At 37.5% G+C, this 26,965-nt stretch overlaps 1 protein-coding gene across 11 annotated transcripts in view; it reads right to left on the bottom strand.

Annotated features, from left to right (window-relative positions):
• TCF12 (transcription factor 12) overlaps positions 1 to 26,965 on the bottom strand; it is a 167,435-nt gene that overhangs the window by 119,593 nt on the left and 20,877 nt on the right. For all 11 annotated transcript variants that reach the window (XM_057398207.1, XM_057398224.1, XM_057398216.1 and 8 more), the window contains one exon: positions 1,648 to 1,721. In XM_057398207.1, the coding sequence (XP_057254190.1) occupies positions 1,648 to 1,721 (74 nt within the window). The remainder of the gene's footprint in view (positions 1 to 1,647; positions 1,722 to 26,965) is intronic.

The raw sequence follows: 26,965 nt of genomic DNA, 5'->3' as shown, positions 1-26,965 counted from the left end.
AAATTATGATTCCGCAAGAACTGTTTGCTGGGAGGTAATTCCTCCCCCCATCTCACCCTGTCCCACCCCCACCACCCCTTTTTTTCATATATACTATATTAAGTTCAAGTTACACAGACACACACCTGACCGTGTAAGAATTTAAGATCTATTTTTCCAGAAGTCTTCCATAGGGCTCAAGGCAAACCTACATTTACATTTGCTTTTCTTAATAATACACCCCAAATAGCAACAACCTCTTCTATAGTTCTAACTTCTGTTAGAGCACTAACATCTGCTTTTATTACCAGCTTTAGGGTATAATGGTATAGTTGGTGGAGGGTTCAGCTCTTGACCAGTGTTTGAATTTCTTAGACATAATCTTCTGTTATGCAAACACCTCCCCACACACATACACAAAAACATCACCAACCCAAAAACAAACAAAAAAAAAAAAGCCCAACCAAACCCAAACAATAAGAACACACCCAGCACCCTGACTTCACAATATTGGAATGTTAGCTGGCTGATCCTCTAACAAGAAAAGTGATTAATATAGTTAATAAATTACAAGCTCAAAATCATGTTAGGTCATCTTAATTTATGACTGATTTAAACTGATCAGCAACATCATAAATGAGTGTCAAAACACCAAATAATGTGACTTACTTAAAGCTGCGTAATAAGATTCCAGTTCAAATGTAGAAAAAGCATCTAAAGGCTCATCAAATTACACAGGATGTTTTCAAACAATGCTTACTTTCTATGTTTCACAGAAATATTTCCACCAACCATAAAGGTCTCCTATCTTTTTATTATAATTTATTTACCAAGACCAATGGAAAAATGAGGACTTCACGATAAAATCTTCCTAATGCTTTCTTCCAAAGTCAGAAAGCAGCTTTAACAATACCCAGTGAGCTGGTCAAGATCTTGCATACCATCCATTTTATTCCACAGCAAAAGAAAGCTGCAAAAGAGCTAACACAGCTTTCTGGCTCACAAGTACTGAAATCACAACAGATTATTTAGACTAGGCCCATCAGTTCTGCTGTGCATTTCTAATAATTCATTCATCAGGTACTTAGCTCACTGGCTTTTTCAGGGAGTAGCTATTCATAAAAAGAAAATTGAGAATATGAAAGGGAATGTGATTTACAAGGGAGAAAGCTTGCTTTTGACCAGTGAGTTGTTCTTTTAAAAGGCAGTATTATTTTAGGATATTTAGATACTATCAAAAACCTTTAGCTCAATAAGCAGGATGGATGAGGCTGGAATGGGAACAGAAGAAAGGTATTTAAAGAGAAAAGCTGCTCTCTGACATGACAAACACACCCTATAGCTGGCTAATGATAATGGAAAATGTTCCCTACGCTTTGCAAATAAACACACCTGAGTAAGTACTGACTTATATTTTCATTTTCCGACCACAAGGTAAATAAAACAGATATTCATCATTCAAGTATACAGTTATCTCTTTTCATAAATTCTTAACCTTTATAATTTTTAGCCTTAGAAATCTGAATCACTATAGCAGCATATCAAAGTCAGAGTCTCTAAAAGATGCTAATCTGTCATTTAAAGGATCTTATACTGCCAAATCATTTGCTGATTTTCACCACACATTTCCATATACTTTGCCTATGTATTATTATATGGAAACCTTACCCTTGAAGATTCATACGAAGGGCTTGGCTGACCACTTGTTCCCCAGGATGTGGCACCTGTTCGCTCATCCATACCTAGCAATAAAAAGAAAAATACAGGCCTGTTAGAAAAGACAGCAAAAGCATAATGTACTCTGATGCAGCCTGAAAACAAATTCATCCACTTCCATATATTTAAAGCGGTATTTCTAAAAGCAAAACTTAAGATGAACAGTTTCCTTGTTAATGAAGCTGGCTACAAAGCAACCTACTCATTTGGACACCTGCAGCTGCTGAAAACAGGAGCATAAAAAGTCAAGATGATTTGCCAATCTACAGTGTCTGCCCTACCCAATCCGTAAGAAATTAGCATCAATAACAAAACAAGCACAGCGACGTTAGCGTGGCTTTCTGCACAGCCTGATTTATCCTTCATCTTAAGCAGCAAGTATTGCAGCACATACTGTGAAACGTATCCTTGTTATCAAATTTTTGCTCTCATGACTTGTCTAAGTATTGTAATATGTGCAAAATTATTTCCCCTGCTTGTTCTTTATGCGACATGCAAGATATTTTAGCGTAAGGGAGGAGAAATCAAGACAGACTGGTTATATTTCAATGGCTTAAAAAAACAGGCCCAACCACCACAGATACTCATGGTGTCTGCCCTCATAAAACAGGAATCTGTAACGGTTCTTTTAGAATCGGTTCCCTTTATGCAAATCCAGCTTACAGCTCAAAAGAGAATGGGGAACGAAAAATAGGGAGTTCTTTAGACTCTGTATCAGAATAAATATCCCCTGTATATACACATATAATTTATACCCCGTGTTTTAGCCAACAATTACAAACACTGTTGCCAAAAATTTCTCTAATTACTTTCTATTAAAATAGGTCAAACCATCTTTAAACCACATTCCAAAACAACTGACTGCAAAAGTATCTGAATTCCTGTAACCAATTCATACAGGATAAGGTTACTATTCTAGTAATCAAGTTCCTGATTATCTGTGTCACAAGGTATTTTTAACAGGAAGGAGCACTTCCATCCTAAATTGCAGACTTCCACATGCTTTGGCCTACACAAACAACTCATTATTTCCCTGTCACTCAAACTCATAAGGAGTTTTGATATAAAGCATAAATTCTTTATGTGATATATAGTATAAAGTATTTATAAAGCTCTATAAAGTAATGATTTATAAATAAGAACAAAGTGTCACAATTTATACGTAACAACTGAGTGCAAGTTACTCCATCTATGATCCCTAAACCCTAATTTTATACTGAATCTATAAAACTTTCATACATGCCTCTCAGACTGGCCACGCTACAAAATAAAATGCAAGGAAACAGTGTAAATAACTACCTGTGGAGTAACAGGATGCTAATATTTTTCTGTTTATGAAGTTTTCTTCATGAAATTCTAATAATTTTTTCTTTATGTGTTTTTCGAAGCTACAAAATACTGTCTTGACAAAGCCTGCAGAAGGCTTGTTAAGCAGAGTGCACAGCACAATCACCCAGGTGAAAGCTACAGACACCTTCTGTGTACTGCAGGAAAGATCCTCACGGCTGGAAATGCAAAACCACCACTACATTGAGCCAGCAGATCGTGGAAGTTCACTGCTTTGCAGCTGACAGCACTGTTGTTGTTTCATTGTAACTGGTCCAGGAGCTGAGTAAAAAGTCGTGGCTGGCACTGACAAAGGCAAAAGTAATCTTTTGGCACAACTGACTCTTTTCTGACAGAAACAACAGCGCTACTAATCCAGTGATCATCGTAACAAGTCTGCCAGTGCTTTAGTTTCAAAAGAGACAATATAGTGGAGGGAGGAAGAAAAATATCTTCCTGCAAGACAAAGTGTTTGGGAAAGTCTAAAACACAGTACATTATACCAACCCCTTTAGGAAATACGTCAGCAGATAATGGGTATGCAAGGAGTGTTTAGATGCATGACCCCTGACCAGTAAACCGTTATAATTCAAAAATTTGAGTTAGTGGGGCATAGGGACCCATGTTAAAATTCTGCTAAACCAGCACATGTATAGCTAAAAATTCTCATAATTCTAAATTTGAATTATGCAAATTAATTTTTTAAAGAAATTGCTCTAAACCAAAATATAACAGTTTAAGATAGGGAGGAAAACTGATTTCTAAATAGTGCCCAGAACTGGTTCTCTAAAAAAGCTCAGTACGGTTAGCTGGAGTACTGAGCAGTACCAACACACTTCCTATTCCTGCCAGGTGTCTTTCTCCTCCTCCTCAGGCAGCGTTTTTTCTTCTTCTACATGCACCAAACAGGCTTGCATCTAGACCCACCCTTTAATCAGAATTTGCACACAAGGCACACACATTCACATTTTAGAAGCTCCTTGAAGGCTATGAGGAAGAATTTCACTGCGTACAGAACACGAACACTCTGACTTCCCGCTGCGTGACATCTGGATTTGACTTGGAACAAAGCTGCTGCTGCCCTCAGTACCCATCTACATACCACACGCCAAACGAGGAGAACTGGCCAGCAACCCTCAACCAGGACATTAGATACATATCTACAGTGATGTTCAAGGAACCTGTCCTGGTTGGTACACTAATGTATTTTCCAGTGATGACACATGAAAAACAATCAAAGGCTGCAAGAGACAAAGACCCAGAAAAAAACTCTTAACAGGCTGGGCACAAACAAACATCACACACTTTAATGCAGCCAAAGGTAGCTCTACAGGAATGCACTAGGACCATAAAATACACATTCCAGATGGGAAGAGAGCCGGGAACACTCACTAAGAAACAACACAGGGGTCAGCTCTGGTAATAAATTCAATAGTCTCAAAGCAAAAAAAAAGGGTCAAAGGGTTAAAGCATTTTCCTGAGAAATGCAAAACAGAATTGAGGAACTAGGGGAATCATCGCCTTCATATAACCCCTTCCACAAGGAAATGTGGTGTCCAATTCCAGTATCCACCAATTCCTCACGGATGCTAAAGGGCACAGGAAAGCTGTAAGAGCAGAGCACTGAAAACCATGCTGCACACGGAAAGGCTGCAATATCTCAACCTGTTTAGCAATGCAAAGAAGGGGGAAATACAATGACTGTATGTTATAAACACAGATACATGCAGTCAGGTAGACAAAAGTATAATGAGGTTCTAACCCCACTTCCTTTTTCCTGTAGGCAGGCATTGAGAATGGAAAGCAACTGAAATGGCTCAAGCTGATTTCACAATTCTCAGTCAAAACAGGCTACTTGTACAGCAGATAGGCCACAGTTTAACTAGGGGTAATTCAGTATGCTTGATCTCTGCTCGAGCAGACATAGCTGGCAGCCTGTGGCTGGTCTGGTTTACACAGCACCTCCAATGCAGTCCCTGCTGCTGTGCCAGGGAGGGCCGGCAGGACACTGCCCCTGCCCTTGGCCAGCCCTGCAGACAGAGAACAGCCCCAGCCTGGGACCCCAGCCAGGCTGCAGGAAAGGCTGCGTGCTCCTCACTCACCTTGGGAGGGCCAGGGCAGTCACGAGGGTGCTTTCTGACTTTATACACTGAACTCTAAAAAGGCTTTGCTTATGTCACTTTAAAAGATGGCACTGTGAGCATTTCGAGCTCTTCTAGAAGAAGAGCTGAAGAAACCTGTTGCCTCATTACTTCTATGTATGCATTCATTCTGAAAAAACAGGTCCAAACTTTTATCTAATAAAGAAATTGGATCTTACAATCAAACTGAAATGAAAGTTGTTGTTCATGCTCGTATAAGACAAAGACAACCATATTTAAAACTTATTTCAAGAGACACAGGCTCTCATGTCCGTGTAAACAAGATAGGGTTACCATCTGCTATGATCTTGATCAAATAAATGATTTGACAAAAAAAATCACATTGTAGATTGTATACAAGGTACTCAAGGTATGAGTTTCTATCTTTCATAGCTTCTTTATCCAATTTTGTTTCAGAGTAATAATATTCCTTTAGATAAGATTCAACAACTGAAATCAATTGCAAAAAAACCAAGAGCACAAACCATAACAACATTGATTGTATTTTGCATCTTAGACACCCAAACAAATCAATCTACAATTAGACTCTATATTGTAAAAGGTCTATTGTGAAGTATGATACAACTTATTACCTAAAATTTTATTTCAGGTCTAGACTTTCCAGTAAGGGGATGTAAAAAGAATTATTTGATGGAGAAATACCACTTCAATTAAAAAAATTTAAATTTCAATAGGTTAAGACTATTTCTCAGCCTCTTCATCTTGCTTCCAAATAGAAAATATTTCTCACTTTATATTACACTTAATACTTTTAGTAACATAATGATTTCCATTCTAAAATAGTAGTTGAAATTTGCAAATCAGATAAACTAGTACAGAAAAGATAAAAGTTCCACACATATATTACCAGGAAAGGGGCAGGGAAGACAGGGGACAGTGCTCAAAAACAAAGGCAGCTTGACAATAGATGTCATGTGGTGGGCTTAAAATATACAAAGCTAAGGACATTAATCAAATTGAGAAGAGAAATGAAACCCAGGCAACCTATCAACAGTCTAACCACTGAAGTGCCATTGGGATAAATTCAGATGCAACATTATAATTAGGTAAAAGGCAAACCACTTCAATTTCTAACTATATAAATAGAGGGCTTTCTCTCCAGCCACCCCCAAAGGAAAGGCAAGAGGAAGTACTTCAAGCAAGGGCGGGGGGCCGAAAGGGGAAGAAAGAGATTTAATCTCAATCCATAGTGCTTCTTGGACAATGTAACAATTGCCTTACAGCATATGGATGTGAAGTCTGGATCAAAATGGAAAGTTCCTCCCAGAAAAAGAACTTCTTAGAAGCACCAGTGGCAGTGTCTCTTTTTTAGACCTTTTGCCCCAGAGAAGATTAATGGAAGTGCAATGGATATGTCACAAACACTGTCTTGAGTCAGAGTTGGCTGGTACAAACTCTGGACTCCACAATTCCTTCAGGAAACTTCCTGAGATACTTTTATTCAATTGCATGATGCTGCTTCCTCTCCTCCCTGTATTAAGCCCCAGGGTTGCAGATCAAATACTTACTCCATTGGGTGGTCTAAAAGTGAGATTTCTCCTGGGCCTAACCATTCCTTTCAACATCCTTCCCCACCTGCCCAGTCAGGTTTATAACCATGAGAATTGAGGTTGTTAACTACCAAGCTCTAATGGCAGACATTTAAAAGCTCAATGAAGCGCTGCAGGGATTGAAGCCACCCTGAGGAGGCATCAGTTATCTCAATTATTACCCATAAAACATTGGCTTCCATTTGAATATTTTTCTTTGTAAAGATCAGTTTGTAAGAACTGTCTGAAATATCAACAGAGATTCTTATTAGTAGTAAATAAATTAATCTGTATTTTTGAAACACTGTTTATCCTGGAGAATCCCAGAGCACGATTATCTGACATAGCAAAGAATAAACATCCGCTATGGCAGTTATTGTGGAAATTATTTTCAGAATAGGCAATAAGATATGCTATACAAAGTTAATTTCTATCCCCAGAATAAGCAATCACAATTAAAACTTCAGCAGAACAAGATTATTCAAATGGGAGAAATGTACATCAAGTACACATCTTGCCTGAGTAACAGCAAAAACAGACCAAAATTAGCATTGACAGGTGTTAAAAATTAGCTGGATCCTAAAATGTATCAGCAAATTGCATTAACTCTTTATGGAAAGCTTTTTAAAGCCTGTATTTCATACAGAAAATTATTTGCAAGAATAATAAAACTTTGGGGTGTACACTTGGAAGAACTTTTTCTAATACAACAGAATACTTACATTGTATAAGGACAGAACAAAATGGGAAAAAAATCATGCTGTTTCAGGAAAACTGATGAAAGCTTTAATTTACTTTAACAGTGTCTAACATGAAAAGTCAGTACTGCTAACAGAGTTCCTGTATAACTGCAAAGTATGTTTTAGATTTGTTTCCACTCATAACCTAAATATAATTTGCTATTTAAAAAAAAAAAGGCCATTACTACTTAATTTCAGAAACAATCCTATTCATTTCTTGTAATAAGGCCCATGTATTCTGTAAGAACATTAGGTTATTAATTCCTGTAATAGCAGTGCTCTTACAGAAATGTCAGAAGTAACCTGCTTCTCTTTCCTCTTATTCTGTTTCCCAGACTCTAAATCACATCACCAAACACAGCAAGTGACCTGGTATGACCTGGACACTTTAAATACAATACAGTCTGCTCAAAAATAACACTGGAACCGGCTTTTCCCACCCAAACTGTACTAAACCAGAAAACTGCATACTGCTACACTAAACCTCCCAGAAAAAGTACATCAGGTACAGCTCAAAGAAGAGAGCATATTTACAATACTGTATGTAATAAGCTCTATGCAATATATTATTTGTGTGTGTTTATTCAGACAGTTCAAGCACAATTAATGATGAAAATATAAAATCAAGCATCTAAATAAGTTTTTAAAAAAGTTTCCCTGTATAAATACAAGCTTTAACATTCTTGGGGGGGAGGTGGGGGAAGGAAACCCAACACCTAAAATGCTTATGTTCATGTATATTATATTTACATGTGTGCAGATACAGTATAAATTGAAACCTCTCTGGTTACAGATGTGAATTCAACAAACCAGCTTAGAGATCCAGCCTTCAGCAGGGATACAAGCCAGAGCTTTTCTTCATATGTGAACACACACACGGTTAAACTGCTATTAAATTGCATCATGCTGCTTTTTCGCCCCTCTGTGCTGAACCATGAAGTATCAGACTGAAGAGCTGTAACACGCAAGTCTCAGCTTTACGATATTAGCTGCCATAATAATCCATTCAACTGGCAAATTTTCCTGTGGTTACTTCAGTTATGACTCAACAGCTTTATATAACCATACACTTTACTACACATATATTTATACATATTTTTATTTATATGTAAAACAAACCAAGGCCAGTGTCACAAGACTGAAAACACCAGGCCAAAAATACTCAAATATAGCCCCACAGTCAACAGCCACTGTTACCAACCATATCACAACGGTACAGAAAACGGCCAATTCAGGCACCAGAACACAATACAGCCCAAGTTACACAGTGTAACTGAGGCACTCATCTTCATGAGCAAAGAAAATACTGCAAGTGTAACAGCTTTTCTAACAACGTGTCTAAAAACATTAACAAAAAGTGCTTTCAGACATTTACTGCATCCAGCAAACTCTGACCCTCTTGAAAACAAATTCCAAGATCAACCTGTGAGCATCCCTTCATAGTGTTGATGACTGTCATGTACATGTACGATTAAATTCATCCAATTATAACAAATTAAAAGTACTTGTTGATATTTAGATTATCACTAATGCATTAATTAACACTCAAACCCTTTAAGGAAAAAAAGACCCTCTGATATACCAAGCAGTTGGGGTATGTGGGAGGGTGCGTGTGTGTGTGTGTGTGTGTGTTAAGGGAGAGAGAGAAGAAGGGGAAAGGAACAGAAACGATACATTTGTGAGAAACATCATGAACTTTGTTTTTCTGAGTTCATGTAGGTGAACCAGAGGAGAAATAAAGTATCACACAAAAACCTTCCATCCTAGTGAGCCTTGATTTTGAGCTTAAAGTATAATGGCAATATACAATGCAGTATAGACAAGGAAATGCAAATGCCATATTTAAATTTCTATGATTGGAAACAAAGATATTTACAGATATGCAGTCAAGATCACAGAAGTCTGATCTTCAAAAGATCTAGACCAAGCCATTTCCTCAAAGTATGTGAAAGAAAGCCTATACTTTGCTAATGCACACAGTATCCCTGTATCTGATTTTTGGCTACCCTACGCTACTGAAATCTAACATCTATCTATTAACAGCAGCACAGCATCCCAGCATCTCACAGTAAAACATCAATACGCTAACATCTGATGTTTATTGTGAAAGAAAACTTGTCAAAGACAAAAGTAGTTTAAAAGATTTTCACGTTTACCCAACCCTAACCCTGATTTTTCCCCACCACTGCCCTCCTGGTTTATCTTTAAGAGAAGATTTCTTACGATTACTTGCTCAAAAGAGTACAGAGTTCTTAAGAGAATTCTGGCTCTTTCAATTCATCTGGGAAAAGTGTCCATTATATGAACATGTCAGCATCAGACATCATCTTTTTAACTCCAAACCAAAGTTTATCTGGTCAGTATTTAAACAGGGAAGAACGCCTAATGGATAAATGCAAGCACAGCACATTTGTTCAGTTAAGCTGGAGATGTGGTAGGCCAGCTCTATGCTATATGTGAAAAAACAACAGAATAAATATAGCAAATATTGACTTAGGAAATTATGACAACCTGGAGCACTTATCTTGCTCTTCTGGGGTTTTTGTTGGTTTTGGTGTTTTTTTTCTTTAAAAAAAAAAAAAAAATCAAGAAGAAAGCCTCCACACTTCTTCATTTTCATCCAAGAAAGAAGTGTTTTGCGAGATTAGGGTTTTACCATTTGCCCTACAGCACAACAACATGGCCTGCTGGTTTGTCCAAGGGAAGATAGCACCTATTCCCTCAGTAAAAGCCCCACCTAAAGCAAAATGTGTGTTCTTCCATTATTGGGGGGGGGGAATAAAACATTTAAACTATTAACAACTTTCAAGAAGCCTCTTTATCTGCATTTACACAGTCAAGAATTTGAGCTGATGGAAGTTAACATTAGCCTGCAGAGTCAATGACCACTTTTTCCAGGATGCATTGTGCACTAACTGATGCTTCCCCTTCTTAAGCTGGCTGGAACATAATAAAGCTCTTGCCAGATACTCCTTTAGCAGAGGTCCAAAACCAACAGTTCTCAGTAATTCCATTACTTCCAAAAGCCATAAGCAGAATCCAGTCTGAACAAACGATGGTGACCTGGCACAGCCTGTGCTGCCAGCAAGGCCCTCAGACACCTTAAAAAAAAAAAAAAACAAAACAAAACACAACAAGCCCAAACAAACAAAAAGCCCCAAGAATCCTTCCAACCTCTTCCCTCAACACTGAAACAGTTCTTCCAACCACTTCTGTGACAGAGATTTTATTGGTATTTTTGAGCCTCATTCTCAAAGTAAGAAAACATGACATTCTCTGTCAAAGGAGAGAAATCTGCCTTTAAATTTCCCAGATACCATTACATCTGCCCAAGTGTTTGCTGAATCAAACTCCTTGCTGCCTGGGTTGTTAGCTGCTTTCTGAGTCAGGCAGGCAGGTTTGTGTTGACAGCTCCCTTAATGTGAGTGGCAGTAAATGACGGTGTGCCCACAATGCTGGAAAGCTGATATGATTCAGTTCAGTCTCTTACATCAACAAACGAGGTGGAACGAAGATTGCTGCCTGATGTTAATGGGCCTTGCACTAATACACAGCGGTACTGCAGCAACTGAGATGCCTGACGGAGCCTAGTTTACCCTCCATCCCCAAAAAAAGTGTTTATGTTCATTAGGATTTCCCACTCCTTATTTAAAAGAAAGGCTACTCCTTCCACTGAACCAAGGTGTCTTACCACACCTCACTGATGTATTAAGTTGCCCAACACCTGTATTCACCAGTTTCTTCCTTCATAGCCAAACGGTATTAACCTACTTATTTCCATTGCACTTCAGGATCATGTGCATTTTATCATTCTTCTGCTAGTATATCCATGTTGCCACAGCTGGTAAGTTTGAAAGGATTACCTTCCAACAACAAAATTATACCTTTAGATAATTTAGTCAGTGACGCAGAAGTAACAACTCTAGAGTAGACAAGGCCCCCTGTTCAGCACTGTGGTATTTAAATACTGAAAAATAATGACAACAGTTTAACACTGCTGATTTAGCAGAGGGACCCAACTATTTCTAAAAGAACTTAAAGCACTACCCTCACTAACTTAAAAAAAAAAGGCTCTGGGTCTGGTGGAAATGAGTCCAGAAATACCTACATTCGATAGCAAAGATGTCGAGATTTCTCCAACTTCTTAACCAAAAGACAAGATTTTTTTTCCTCCTGTTTGAAGACTTCACTACCCTTCCTTATATTTCTTCTGCTAGCCTTTCATTTAATACTCCACACTCTGGCTGGACTGAGTAACATTTCTCCTTGGCTTAAATCCGAAATATCACACTTTTTATATAAATGTGAGTTTTCAATGCTTTTCTTGTAACAAGTGTTACATGAGCTAAAGCACTTTTAATAAAATACACTTAGAAACCATACACACTTCAGAAGCAGAACTTTGATGGAAAAGTTAGAACTGGATTTTATATTCAAGTATCTCCATTTTAAATTGCCTTCGTTCTTTAACGACCTTACGGCTGGAACTGGCATACCTGTTGCTGTTGAAGAGCATTTTTTAAATGAGGGCAAGTTGCACTTGGAATAAATAAACAAAAAATCTGCTCCTGCTTCTCAAAGTATGCTGTTACAGTAGTTCTGTAGGTTATAGCTAGAAAATGCTGAAAGCTAATGAAATAAGGGAGACTCTTTCTGTGGTGAAAAGCACCCTTACCTGGTAATTATTCTTTCTACAATAATAATACACCATTAAACAATTCCAAATATTAACTTGAATAGTCTGTAGACAAAAAGCAAGTAGCAATCAATAACTGGCTGGTTGGGGTATTTTTTTAATTCCTTCTCCCAGGATGTTTTGAAAGTCTCTCCTTCTAACAAAAGCATTAAATAGTCTCACAACTTCATTTCTATAAAACTTAGACCTTAAAATTCAGAAGGTTTCTAGTGAAATTTCATTGGGACACAGAAACGAATGATTTTAGATTAGAATTAGAAGCAATACCGTAAGTTTAATATTACAGGTGAGTAAGAACAAGAAGCGGATGGAAGGATACAAAGACTCTCCAGCAGTTCCCTATCACTGCAGGGAGCTGGTCCCTGCCAGCACAGCATCCAGCACATTGGCTAACACGTAAGCTACAGCACTACAACACTTCCTCATACGAAGTAAGCTTTTAAACAGTCAAGCAACATTTCCCAACTCCTCAGAAGGGATTTTGATGCAGGAACCATTGCCAGACAACAGCTCATGAGTCAAGTTTTATGTATGCAAACATAAGCCTATCTTACTAAGGGCTGGCTGCCACCCCAAAGGAGGCCACCCTGCTTCCCTTAACACTTTGCTGTCCCCATTGCCCATAGCAAGGCTTTTGTGTCTTCCTCCCTCATACGAGCACCATTGTTTTGCAAGGTCCTGCAGTAAACCCATTCTGGAAGAAACTAACAAAAACCAGAACCATAAAAACAACCCTTGCTGGTTTCTGGCCAGATGAGCTCACAGAAATATTTCACTACTGGGGCAGAACATGACCAGCACTGGCAGAAAGGAAGGGGAGAGCACAAAAATCAGACAAGGCCAGTCAGAGTCATAGTCACATGAAGGGCCAGAGAAGCCAGCCCACCACTTCCCAAGCAATCACTAGCTCTGAGACTGGCAATACTCTAGAAACATGGTGATCTCTTTGGGGAAGAGAGAGGAGACATCACTATGTGGTAATGCACAAAATCCTGCAGTCTACTTTGGAGCTCTACTGACTTTATTGGACCATTGATACTACATGAGTGAGAGAAAGAACAGAATAATTGCATCTTTTAATTACAACAAAGACCAACATGCTTCATAAAAATCTTAAAGCTATCAAATCTGCTCAGTGTTAGGGTAGAAACAGGTTACCAGAAGTTCAACAGTGCCACAACACTCACACACAGTATCATTCACTTGCTAGAATTTCAGCCAAAATTTAAAGGAAGAGTAAATTACTTGAAACTAAATGGCAACAAACCCCAAGATTTTTCCTCCCCTGTTTCTTCTGTAATTAAAAAGACAAAAAGTAGGACTCTTTAAAAATTTCTAAGTACACTTTGAATTCTAGCCAAAACAAGTCTACAGTTCCATGTGCCAAATAAGTTGATTCTATAAATTACTATAGCACATTTTCTCTTTTGTATTTTAGAATCTCAAGCACTGCCAAAACAAGCCAATTTAAACCTCGCCTCTCTGGGTGGTGACTTGAAGTTTAAGTTTTGTTGGCCTTAAATCCAGCATTTGGCTCTCTTTCTGTTACTGCTTTTAGCTCTAGCAACAGCTTTCAGACTTTGCTTCACTTTGTACTTTACTTTTTCATACTCCGACACAATGAAATTTGTGTAAGTGCCCAGCTTTGCTCAGCCACTAAAAATAAAATGTTACCCTTTATAAGGATTATCAAATAATTGAGACACTCTTCACATTCTGTTGAATATGTAAAGTAACAAAAAATGAAAAAACAGTTTCTGCCTTTTTGAAAGGGACAACTATGACTCAGTACCTGGGAAAAAAATCTTATATTCCAGTCACAAAGAATATTATTACCCTTCAATGTACTATCACTTAAGTGTTTTGCAGATCACACTGTGTGGAACGGTAATAAGGCACCAAAATCTCTCTTCATATCCCTATTTGTACACAAAGTATTACTGACTATGGTTCAGATGAAAAAATATCAACCCTCCCTTCAAGACGGAGAGCATTCTGAAGATTCACACATATAACAGGACAACAATAAACACCACATACAGCTCCACAGTATGCGTTCACATGGACTAAAAATGCAGAACATACTCCTTTAGAAAAGGATGGCCCTCATAATGTTAAGAAAATTAGGAATATTGGTAAACTGAACTGCATTGAAGCTGAAATCAAACAAATGTGGTATGCTCACATAACTGAAGGGCTACAGTAGATGAAGTTCATGTCCTTTTGTGCCCATTCCACAGACCCCAACAGCCAAACCAACACATGAGTACTTCACTGAACTTTCACAAATGATGTGAAAGTCCAGTGAATCTAACAAATACATGTTAACATAGGATGTATATGAATCAAATGTAAAAATTCAAGCACAAGGAGCTCCAGTCCATTGTAATACACTGTGCGTATCTAAAGATGTAAAATTTATATTTAGAGGGTCACACAAAAGCAGGAATCATATACATCACTCAGGTGCATATATGTAATTTCAACTTTAAAAATCTCTGTATGTCATCAATTACAGTATCACCTTCACATGAAGTAATATGGACTGTTGTTAGGATTTTATTCCTTGTTTGGCTTTTCTTTTTTAAAAAAGCAATAAATAAATCTGAAGCTACCTCCTTTGATGTTTTCAAGTTCACTGCTGAATTTTTAAACAGAGGCCTAACTTGCCTTGAGTAACATATATATTCTTAACCAATTATCAAGAAACCGTAACACTGTATACACTTGAGCCCTTAATATCTCTTTAGCCGAGTTTTCATTTTCCTAAAGGACTCAGAGTGTATCATTACCTTAATCTACTAGGAAGAAACAAGAGAAAATGAAAACCAAAACCAAACCACCCACTACCTATGAAATATTACATAAAAAGAAAACAATAACAGACAAGAAAATCTACACCTGCTGTTATTAAAAAAAGGTTCAAAGTGAACACAAACTTCACACATGGTCCTCTTAAGATCTGTGAAGCCTCTAAGTTATCCAAGGACTTCTTATGTTTTTAAGTCTTAAATATCTAATACACCCTATTAATAGAAAATATCAATTGAACATAGGTTAACCCTTTCATTGTAAAATCGGAGCTTAGCAGTTTACAAAAGATTCTAAAAATTACAAGAGAAGCTAAGCCACTTCATCTAACTTCCCATTAAGAATAAAATACCTTTGAAGCTAAAATTCTAGACTTGCTGCACTTGATCATATCCAGAGTAATGGCATCCATAATGCTAGCTACAGACAATTAATAGAAGAATCTGATGTGGCACCTGCTTTAATTTAGAGTTGCACTTAACACCTTTTATATTGAAATCCAATTACATCTCCGTCATACCCACATCCCTCATTCTAACACAAAGTTTACAAGATTTTGTTAAATCATTATAATAAAGTTTCTGCTGAAAAAAAAAAATGTATGAATTATAGAAGGGAACACACGTATTTCAAACAGGTCTCGACATTTGGCCTAAGGAAAATACTGACTACAACAGTGTCATCATGTGCATACCACCTTTTACACATGAAATCCACTCAAGCCTTTTTTAAAAGAGCTCCAAAATTAGACGTCTGGAACTACAGCAATCTTCAGGCTGTTCAGCTTCCAGACCACAGCCAGTTCATAGCAGGGCTGATTAGCTCAATCACAGCACCTCGTTAAAAGCAGCCAAGAGCTCCAAACTGAATCTAAATCACATCAAGCAACTCAAAGCACAGGCAAAAGTACTTTACCCTCAAAGCATCAAGGATACTAAAATAAAAAAGGATGGATAACCTGCACAAGTTCATGAGTTAATTAAAACCCCATGATACATAATGTTTCCACAGACAGCACATATATCAACAACAAAAAATAGTATTGAGAACAAGCCTAGAAATCAACTTCATGAACACTCTTAAATTATGGAATACTTCAAAGTTTAATGTTCTGTTTGAACTTAGTAGTTGCAAATATGGATATAGGACAAAAAGAGTTACAAGGGGTGGGAGGCAATATGCTATTGATCAGAGATTGGGGGAAATCACAGCTAGTAGCTCTGGCTAGGTCTTTACTAGCTCTTTCTTTGTCCCTTGATGTTGTCAGCCTCATTGGAAAGGAAAAACTAATCTGTAGGACTTATTTTATTTACTTTTAAAATGCAACAGAGGTAAATCAAGGCCACCAGCAGCCTAAAAGAGGAAGAACAAACCACCTGCAGAGGTCAGTATTCTAAAAGCACGTCAGTAAAAATTAAGCAAAATATATCAAATTCTCTATTTAGGAGGAACATTTTACTATGCCTATTGAATAATGGTAACCTAATGCACCTATACACATGCATGTATTCTTCTCTGTTCTTTGGACAAATAGCACAGAACTAATTTTGCTCTGATCAACACAATGTGGAAGAAGAAAAACAAAATTCTTGAACTGGTTCATCACAGGGATAATACCTGAATAACTGCTTAGTGAATTTAATGTCAAGAATTTTGTTTTCCTAAGCAAGTCTCTATATAATATTAAATATTATATAGAATGTATGTATTCTATAGAGAATATTCTATATATATGAGAGAGATGGCACTATAAAGTCTACTTTCAAATTTACATATAAAGTTTTCATACTAAAAATCAAACAGTAAAATTACTTCTCAGACAACAGAATTTTGCTCAGCTCATATCACAAAACGTATATGCTACACTAAAAGGTTGTTCTGGGAGACTGAGAAATACTCACACAGTTCAAAAATTTTACATATTCACCATGCAACAAGTAAAATATCTTTTATTAGATCATGAAAAGGAGTTAAAATATAGAAGAATGCATTAATATGCTCTACAGTGAAAAGGATCACGAGAAATCTTACCATTGCGTCTTTTCTCTGAAAGTGTATGACACGCACCAGACAAGATACCAGATTTAATCAAAGCTTTCTACTGATTTCTGCAGGAAATTTTACTTTAAGTTATGAAATTGAAAAGGAAAGGTACACAGTTATTACAGTCTTTCCCACGAAAAAGATAGTTGCAACAACAACAAATCTAATGAACCTTCAGCAATAACATTAATGCCTAATTCACATACAAAACTTTGGTTTGAAATTCAGAAAGTTTTCAGAACGGTGACATTAGGCATCAACGCTATAAGGCAGGAGAAAGTCACCATCATACCTGCTTCACAAGGAGGACACAGAAACAGTATTTTTTCTGAAAAGGGTCAATATGAACAGCTTGGATTTAAACAAAAGTGTTTTTCATCCTGCACCAATGACTCATTGGTTTTTAAATTTATTTTTCTTATGTTTGTTTACCATTGTGTTTGGTCTTTTGGACATGCTGTAGAGGATTATTTTTTTCCTGATTTCCAGTCCTTCCCTTTGGGAAACAATTTTTTCTCCAAGGTTCTCCAAGTTTCCATCCGCTTCAATACACATCCAGTTCCTGTATTTGCACCTGGCTGTCAGTTACAGAAACAATTCAGTCTCCAGACAATCACTTATGTGATGGGTTAGCAGCAATGGTCAACAGGTTGATCTGACAAAGCGTTTGTTTAGAAACCTGCTTCTGCCACATCACAGTCTTGGCTCTTTGAATTTTTTTTGCATCAAAAACAAGGAATCCATCTACTGATCTAGAACACTCATGTTATCCAATTACACAGACAAAGCAAGCCAAAAGTTCTTTGAATAACATGACCTTTGAGAAATCCTATCAGCAGAACTCCCTGAATCAAGGACCTCAGCACACTTCAGCCTATTTAAGCAGCCAAAGTGTGAAACAATTAATTGACTGTATGATCAGAATATTAAATATCTCACACTGTCCATGTTCAAAGTGAAGCTACTGAACAACAGAGGAACTACTTCAGAGTAAAACTTTTTTGCTGACTACCCCTAGGACCAATACCAGCAACATCCTCAGTTCTGTGCCAAGCTACACCCTATGCTCAATTGTCTACTAACTGAGCATAGTTTGGAAAAAACACTGTTATAGTCTGGCAAACATGATCTTTCACTATCACTGCCAGAACCACTTTATGTGATGATTGAGACTCTCTACAACCTCGCTATCATCATCTAGTTTTTAGGAAACACTGAAGTACTCTGCCATTTATGAGAGTGTTAGGTGCAGTTATTAAAAATCTTACTTGAACTTTTATTTCATAGAAGGGTGTCTTCTGCAAGTCTTCAACCAAAAAATAGTTGCTGTAAAAGTCACTGTGCTACAAACACCACAAACCTCAAACAGAAGGTGTAATTCCTCGTCAACACACTTCCACTGCATACCCACATCTGCACTACGTGGTAGCAAAAGCAGACAGAAAGAATCTATGAAAGTCTGAAATGGTTCCACAGTCCAGAAAATAAGTATACATGTGTGTGTATAAATAAATATAAAAATAAACTTACAACCAACTAAATCACTATTTCCTTTAGTTATTCCAGTTCAAGAATACTGGGTAAAACCAGAAAGAAAAAAAAAAACACTAAAATCCAACCTAGGACAGAGACTGACAGCTTTCAGTGCACTTGGCCTTGAACATTTCCAGGGATGGGGCATCAAAAGCTTCTCTACACTAGCCAGCCTGAGACAGGAACAATCCTAACCAGCTACAGCCCAGTCTGAAATGACATTTAATACCTGTCGCCTTTGACTGAGACATGCTAGGAGATTATAGCAAACATGCTATAAAAAAAGCACTGAGCTTTCTTATAAACTACAAAGTTATTACATGCCTCTATATGAGGTTTTTTTTTTACATGGACCTTTTATTGTGAATGGATGCATGCACCGATTGGTATGATAATAATTGCTTTTTATATGATATTCACTGTAGCATATGTACTGGAAAAGATACACTCAATAAAATACATAAAACCAGTCAGTAAAGACTGGACAGGTCTTTAAGCAACCTCTGTCTAGTGGAAGGTATCCCTGTTTGTAGCACGGGGCCGGAACTGGGTGATCTTTAAGGTCCCTCCCAACCCAAACTATTCTGTGATTCTACATTAGTCTACACCAATGGATACAAGTTTACCTACAAACTAGAAACTATCTTTGCTGTATCTGTATCATTTTAGTACAATCTTAAATATTTGCATGGAAAACTTTTTCAATCAGTGTATTAGGTTTCTAGTTCTCTCTTGCATCTACCACACCCGTCTTTGGGAGTAAAGATGGGAAAAGAACTACTTCACCAGATGGTTTTTCCATATTAACAAAGGTCCTAACTATATTCAGAAAGGAAAAAAAAATGTTTTGTTAAAGACTGCTGAAACAAAAATGAGAATAAAAAGACGCAGGAAAAAAAAATGGCTGCAAAACAAGCGAGAGGAGTCCTAAGGATTCAGGGAGTAAGATGGGTCAGGAGGGAGAATAATTAAGTAAAGGACAAGGAAAAATAAAGATGAGTATAAACAAAGTTTAAACCTTTAAGAGCACCAAATAAAGTATTTTCTACTAATCAGCGTATGTCCACACACATGCACACGCAGCTCCCTGACCTCTCCTCCTCCTGAGTAACTCCATGGTAACCTCTCAGTTGAACACCCCTGCCTTTGAGCGAGCAGGCATGTGGCACACAACCAACCTCCAGCAGGCAGGGCTCCCCACGTGCTCCCAGCCCTCAGCTATGCCACCAGGTGAGAGCTGCTGCACCAGTGCTGGGCTTCCTCCAGGCTGAAGCATGGGGAAGTCAGCCTCCTCCTGTATTACTTAAGCAAGACTTTTTTGGGATGGCAAAGTGGGAAGGCGATGTACAGCACCACCTTGAATAGATTTGGCTTTAAAAATAAAAAGCACCACAAACAAATCCCCACACACAACTTCTGCCTACACTGTAACCAAGAGCAAAAGGAAAGGAAAATTAGAGCATGTATTACTAAGATAGATTGTTAAGAAAAGACAATCCTTTCCCATAGCATGCTCCATTTTATCATCCAGGTGCTGTAACAGTATCCATCTGCTACTGAAATGGAGTTATGCTACAAAAGATCAGATAACAGTAACAGGCAACATTGGACTATTAATGCCACAACCTCACAAAGTATTTAAGCATGATACTGACTTTGTAAGATTTAAGATACCAGCACACTCGCAACTGCCCATCCTTTTATAAGACATTAGCACACTGGTACTAAATGGTTGGATTAATAGATTATAAGGGAGTAACACCATAAATTAATTCTGATACATCTCAAAGTTGCTGAAAAAGAGGAGAGAAAAGGAAAGAAATAAAGAAAAAGGAAGAGATCAGCATTCTAGAAGTATCCCTGGGGGAAAGCAGCAGCCGATCACGGCACACATTACCTCTGCCCCTTGTTCATCCATCTGCTGCACCCCAAGGAATGCCACAGGGGAAGCAAACATGTGGAGCACAGCTAATAACAGCAATTCTGTCCATATTAGAAACTAATTATCACCCTTTCCTATCAGGATCAGTGCTTCCAGAATTATAAGCAATTTACCCTACTAAATGCAGTCTAGAATTTAACACTCAATAACTCAATAGCTTTTTTAAAAAAAAAAATGCTGATTTGGACCTGTATATAATACAAATTTTATTTCCTTTCCTTTCTGTACAACCTGTTCCCTTGCACCTGAAGATTTAAACTTTGGGAGGTTTTGTGGTTTTTTCAGTGACGGGCTGAAGAGAGAGGAACTCTGCTTTAACACAATCCTGTGCATTTTAACTCTTGGCTCAAAATTGCACAATAGCTGTGATTAAGTTCAAGTAAATCTAAGAAAAAAAGACAAACATCAGATTTGTATTGGTTTAGCAATCTTCTGGAAACAACCAGCATGAAATCCCACTGCTCCTTACCAAATATATTACTTCTCATTAGACACACAGACTACAAAACTACAAAATGAGATAAAAAGCTGTGAATAGCATTTTCTATACTAACCTTGCAAATAGAAATCTGAGTTTTCCCTTGGTCTGTTTTCATTCTACCAAACTGAAAATTAAGAACTTGGAGAATTGCTGAGATTCCTCTGCATTAAGCTGCTCTATGAGAAAGTAGTAACTTTACTTCAAAATAATCAAGAAAAATTCGTTTTGCTGTAGTTAACATTACCTATTTGAGGCACTGCTTCTGCACACAAGTGGTGCAAATGGTCTACAGCACAACCCAAAGAAACGGGGAACACTAAGGAAAATCATACTATGAGTGCCACAACCTGAATAAAGAGCATCAGGCAGGGATCAAAACTGTACTTCTCTCCCAAGGACCTTAATTTCTATTTGTTTTCAATCCATCCACTCCTGGAGCCAAGTACTTCTTTAGCCCTCACAACCCCTAGTTCTATATCATAGCCCACCAAGACCAAAGTACTCTCTTCCAAATTCCCTCCAAGCCCCTCTTGGTTAGCCAGCAGGTGCCACTTTTTTGGAAAGACAAGGTCAACAGCTCCCTAAGGATTTGAGCAAAACGCCTCCTTGAGCGAGCAGCCTGGGATTTGAACTCTGGTCTGCTTGCTTGAGACTGCACATGCTGGCTCAACGCCTTGAGGTAGCAATGTCAAGAACTGTTAAAGAAGGATTTACAGAGATGCCTCAAAGATGTAAGTGGAAAGCATTCTAATGAAAATCACCAAACTGATTCCTTTGTATCCCTGAAGAACAGATATTACCTTAGAAAACATTTTCAGATGGAAATGAAACAGTCCCCAAAATACTTAATTCAAACGTAAATAGAACTTAAGAGTCAGATGCTAAAGAACTGTAAATACACAGCATAGCACTACTTTCTGTAGATGACCAAATGTTATACTAGCATACATTCAAACTACTTCTAAAGCTTTTTTAAAAACAAAAATAGTTGCGATTGTATTTATGATCAACTACATCCTTCAACATGAAGGGATACAAAGAACAAACTAATGCAAAACGCCAGCAACTTGGCTTAATAAGATTACAGTACATTAAAAGGTGCTCATAAGCATTTTCTATAAATGAAATGTAAAGCCTGATGACTACATACGATCCGGAAGACCAACCTAAGCTCATAATGAAGGTGTGACAAAGCTTAGTACCTAACACACCAACAGAAATGGTGTGGTTTTGAGGTAGCTCAAAATTCTACACCAATTTTAAGGCAGCCATGTTCTCAGTTCTCAAAATGACAGCGCATTTACACTGCAATAGCACGTGGCTGGAAAAACTAAACCATGTGTCAAAAACCCTTAAAGAAATTAATAATAAAATATGCATATTTAACTCCGTACTAAACAGTTTCTAGAATGCAATGAAAAAGGGATATTATGGTCTTTTATGGGCAAAGCAAATCGGCAGACTAAATAAATCTCAAGAACTGTATCCATTAATTCATTAAGTAATAGCAGTGAAAAGGGGGGGGGGGGGAATAAATCAAAACCCAACACCCCTGCATTCGTCACACATGCCCTCTACCAGTACACAGCATAAAGTACTACAGTGAATCAATAAGTATCAGGCAAATTTGGTTTTGTTTCATCACCTTTGCAATTTTGAGCGTGTTTAACCCCACGCCTACCACATACATACACAGCTATTCTTATATCATCATCTGCACCCCTCAAGAAAACAATCCTACAGAAGATCATCTAGACTAGTAAGGACACCAATTTGCCAAGAGATCTGACAGCAGCAAAGATAAACAGCATATAGACTGTCCTACCAACATTCTACTTACTTATCTCTCTTAGGTTGATTCAATAACTAAATTTACATTAAAATACTTGTACAACTGTACTTCTGTTTACCATAAGCACTGTGTTCTTTCATGTATCAGTGTGAATCATTCCCATGCTTAGGAAGGAAAAAAAAAACATGAAACAAACAAAAACCCAATTAATCAAAAAGCATAAAACATAGAAGCAAACATTTCACTTTGTACTGCATACCTGGTTGTCCGGCCAATCAAAATATCAATTAAGTCTATACCACCCAAGGTCTCTAAATGACATCTCAAACCATAGACATGAAGATAAATTCCATTTTATTTGTAAGAGTTACCAGGAAGTCATTGTGCATGCACAATGCATACTGTGCGAGGAGGAGGATCTAAAATAAGGATACTCTTACACAAGCCAGTCACCCATTCTTGCCACCATCTACAAATAATAAAAATTACAAAAAAAACCCACAAAAAAATATATCCCATCTATAAACTAAAGTAACCAAAAGATTTTTTATGTTTGTTCAATTAAAAGTCAATTCCTCAAAAAATATATTCATTCTTTGAATTCAAAAGGCATGCAAGGCTTTGAGTAAGTTATGCAAGTACAGCCTGGTGTCCATTTCTAGTAATTCTCATAATAAAAGCAGAGTTTTAAGTAGAGCTCCTTTCTGAGAGAGAACTTCTTTCCCCAAAACACCAGCAACTTGTCACAGGCCACAATATAAAACAAAAGGGCAAACCTCTTAACCTGTTCCTCCTAAAGACTGCAGATCTAACTACAGACATCCAGATACATACAGCTGGATTGGAAGCTGCATAAGGAAAAAGGTTTTTGTTCTTGTTTTTTAATAACATGCAGCGACCTACTACATGCAAGTACCCTCACAGGCAGCAGAAAGGGAGGCAGCATTCACAGAAATGTAGGCATATTCAGACAGCTTCTACTCTGCAGTATCCACACTTACCAAGACACTTCCTTCACTGCAGTGCACCTTGTGTTACCATGACATTTACTTTTAAAGTTTTCCATTCCCAGCTGCAGCCACATTTTACAGGCAATATGTTTAAGAATATGCAGTATTATTAGATTTTATTTGAAGGGGTAAAATAAATAAATAAATAAAAATTTAGGACAATTTTCACTAACTAAGGAGCACTAGAGGGAACTGCTAAAATTCATCAAAATCTCCAAAGTCAAAATAGAAAGGCCAAAGACAAAGAGGCCAAAGTGTGTTGTATCCAGCACAGAGAGAGCTCCAACTCAAAGAAGTACAGTAGAGGTATATCAAGAGGAGGGTAGTTTTAAGTACAGAGCCAGCTCTCTCCTCACACAGGCATCTGCAAGGCACCTGCAGTTATCAGGCCACACACACATCCAAAACGCAACAGAGAACCATTTGCAGGCTATGAAAGTACATCCCTTTGGACTTCTACTTCCTTACAAATAATCTGGTAGAAGTGAATGATGGCTGAACACAAAAGGTCAGAGGCAACAACTTCCCGAGTAACTGGCACTGCCCCAAGCCATTAGGATGGAGTTACAGATAAACAAAGTTTCTGAAGCTAAATTTCCACACCCCAAAAATACCTTAGCATCCTGCTTGAACTCTCCCTTCTCCAACCAGCCAATCCCTAACAGCTTCTTTCCGCTATCGAAACCAGACTGGCAGCAAGGGCAGAATTAATTTGTTCACTGCAGAACATAAACCACAACCAAGCTCTACCACACGTGCAGTGCTAGCTGCACAAGCAAATGGCTTTCAGCCAGCTTGACTCCTATCAGTCAGGGGCAGGAAGAAAACCAGACAGGCCACTTAAGCAAGGCTTGCTCACTGTGGGACAGCAACAGAAGATTTATTTGCACAATTGGAGCCATTATGCCAATAACTTATGTTCACTGACACCCTTTGTAGAAATCCAGGTGGTTACCTTCCCTCAAAGGAAAAAGTTACAGCACAGAGTATACATAGAATATACTGCAATAGTCCCAAAATGGCCGAGGCCACCTGAATTAAAGTGTGTAAATAGAGTAAAAACTGCCAGCATGCAAGTGGACAGGATTTTTATCCAGCCCCTAAACCACATTCCAATGGTAATATCCTGTCCTATAAAGGCAATACCACTACTGCAAGTGTATTCTATTAGGTATAAAATTTTTAGTCTTGTAATAACACTATCAATATTTATTTTGCAGTCTACACACAATTCAAATGAACCACCCCATCTAAACCAGATGCCTGATTTCTAACTGTACAGATTAATATCACTGACAGGTTCATTGGTCTAAAGTTACATCATTTACTTGACTGAGATAAAATATGTAAATAAATCTAAAGTCTGGGAAAAGGAACACAGGAAACACTAACTGGACATGCTCTATCAATTCACTTAAGGCTAGGAAGAAAGGAAATAATAATGATAATCAAGAATAAAATGAGAATTCAGAAAGTGATTAAGAATAACATCAGAAGACTTCCAAAGTAAAACTGACCAGCAAGAAAAATGCATGCTTCTGAGGTAATTAAGAAGGATAAGGTATTCTAAGATGCTGTGAAAAATGGCAATACATTTATGCAGAAACAAAATACACTAACAATAGATTACCTGGCAGAACTTTAAAGAAGCTAAAAGCCTAAAAGATTATGTAAATGGAAAGTGACAAAGTTGACAAAATCAACAGATTTCACTGAATTAACAAATGCTCACTGAAATTCCATGTGTGCTTAGAGATAACAATCAAAACACAAAGACTAAAAAAAAGGACAGATTCCTTTCCCTGAGAGATGAGATTATACCAGAAATTCAGCAACCCTCCTCACAGCCTCAGCCCATTTGTGACTGTGATAGAGCAGGGTGAGGAGGAAAGGCAGGCAGTATTTCAGTGTTGACAAAAGCAAAGCACCAGATAGCTCTAGTTCTTTTTCACTTTCAGTTTGTTCATTACTACTTCTGTTACAGAACACACAAGGTACTTCACAAGTGTAAGCATGCTTTACATTTTAAGCTGCCCTTTTCTTTTTTTAAGGTAAATCGAAAAGGCACAGCCAATGATACCAGATCTGCATTACATCATAAACAAATATGCCCGGGATTTCCAAATAAAAGGTATCAGACTTCTGAGAAATGAAGTCATTCCTTATCTTGTTACATTTTATCTGAAAAAGCACAACAAACTTCTTAAGAAATAATTATATCACTCTCAATAGTGTAATTCCGGGTGCATGCCAACTAGTTCTATATACTGGGTGTATATTTCAAAGATTGTTCCAGAAGACCTGCAAACAAATAATAAACTTTTTTTAATCTGTCTGCATTTAAAGTCAATAAGCCATGAGGCTTCAGAGGGAAAAGCTGGCTGAAAACATATTTAAAAGCCTATTCCTAGCCCAGGAGAACAGAAAGTCTCAAAACACTAAAGCTGTCACTGGTTCAGGGGTGATTGCAGACACTGCTGTGCCTCCCAATCACATCTTCAGTTGTAAATTTCCAGAAATATACATGTGAGAAGAAATTTTAAGACAAGTGATTTTTAAAAGGAAAAAGGTTTGAAACTGCTCAAAGGTGATTATGATAATCTTCATTTGAGGCTGTCTGGAAGAATACACATACAGTAAAAGTGAATCAAAATATATTTCAGAACACAGCCACTATTCCTAGTATTTATGGTCCACACCTCTCCATGTATCATGTATTCTTTCCTTGTAATAGACACACACATTACCACTTCTGCAAGACACCACTGTACTGGGAACAGCACCGGGAACAGCAATGAAAGAGAAAGGTAATGAATTGTCCTTGGGCAGTTTGTCCATCAAGACATGTTAGGAAGATTAACAGAAAGTAAGAAACACAACACAGAACAAAGCATTCAGGACTGGCATTCATTTGGTTCATACTGTACAAATGATTGGAGGAATTGCATGCACTAGAAAAAGTTAACTTATTAATGACGTGGATGAAAGTCAATGAAAGACAATGAAAATGACAGAATAAAATTAAATATTAAACATCATCTGAACATCCAAATTCAAATCTACCCTGTGCAAAAGAAGTTTATTTTACTGTTTTTCTTGATACCCAGTAACAGTTATATTACAACAGTTTTAATTACTACATTAATACTTAATATTAGAAGCAGCCGCACCAGCAAACTGTTATCAAAAAAAAAAAACAATTTTA

This window comes from Pezoporus wallicus, unplaced genomic scaffold (assembly GCF_028554395.1).
Source record: "Pezoporus wallicus isolate ANWC-B61680 ecotype Strahan unplaced genomic scaffold, APGP_CSIRO_Pwel_v1 contig_3952, whole genome shotgun sequence".
NCBI lineage: Eukaryota > Metazoa > Chordata > Aves > Psittaciformes > Psittacidae > Pezoporus > Pezoporus wallicus.
This window is presented reverse-complemented; position numbering and strand designations above follow the sequence as displayed.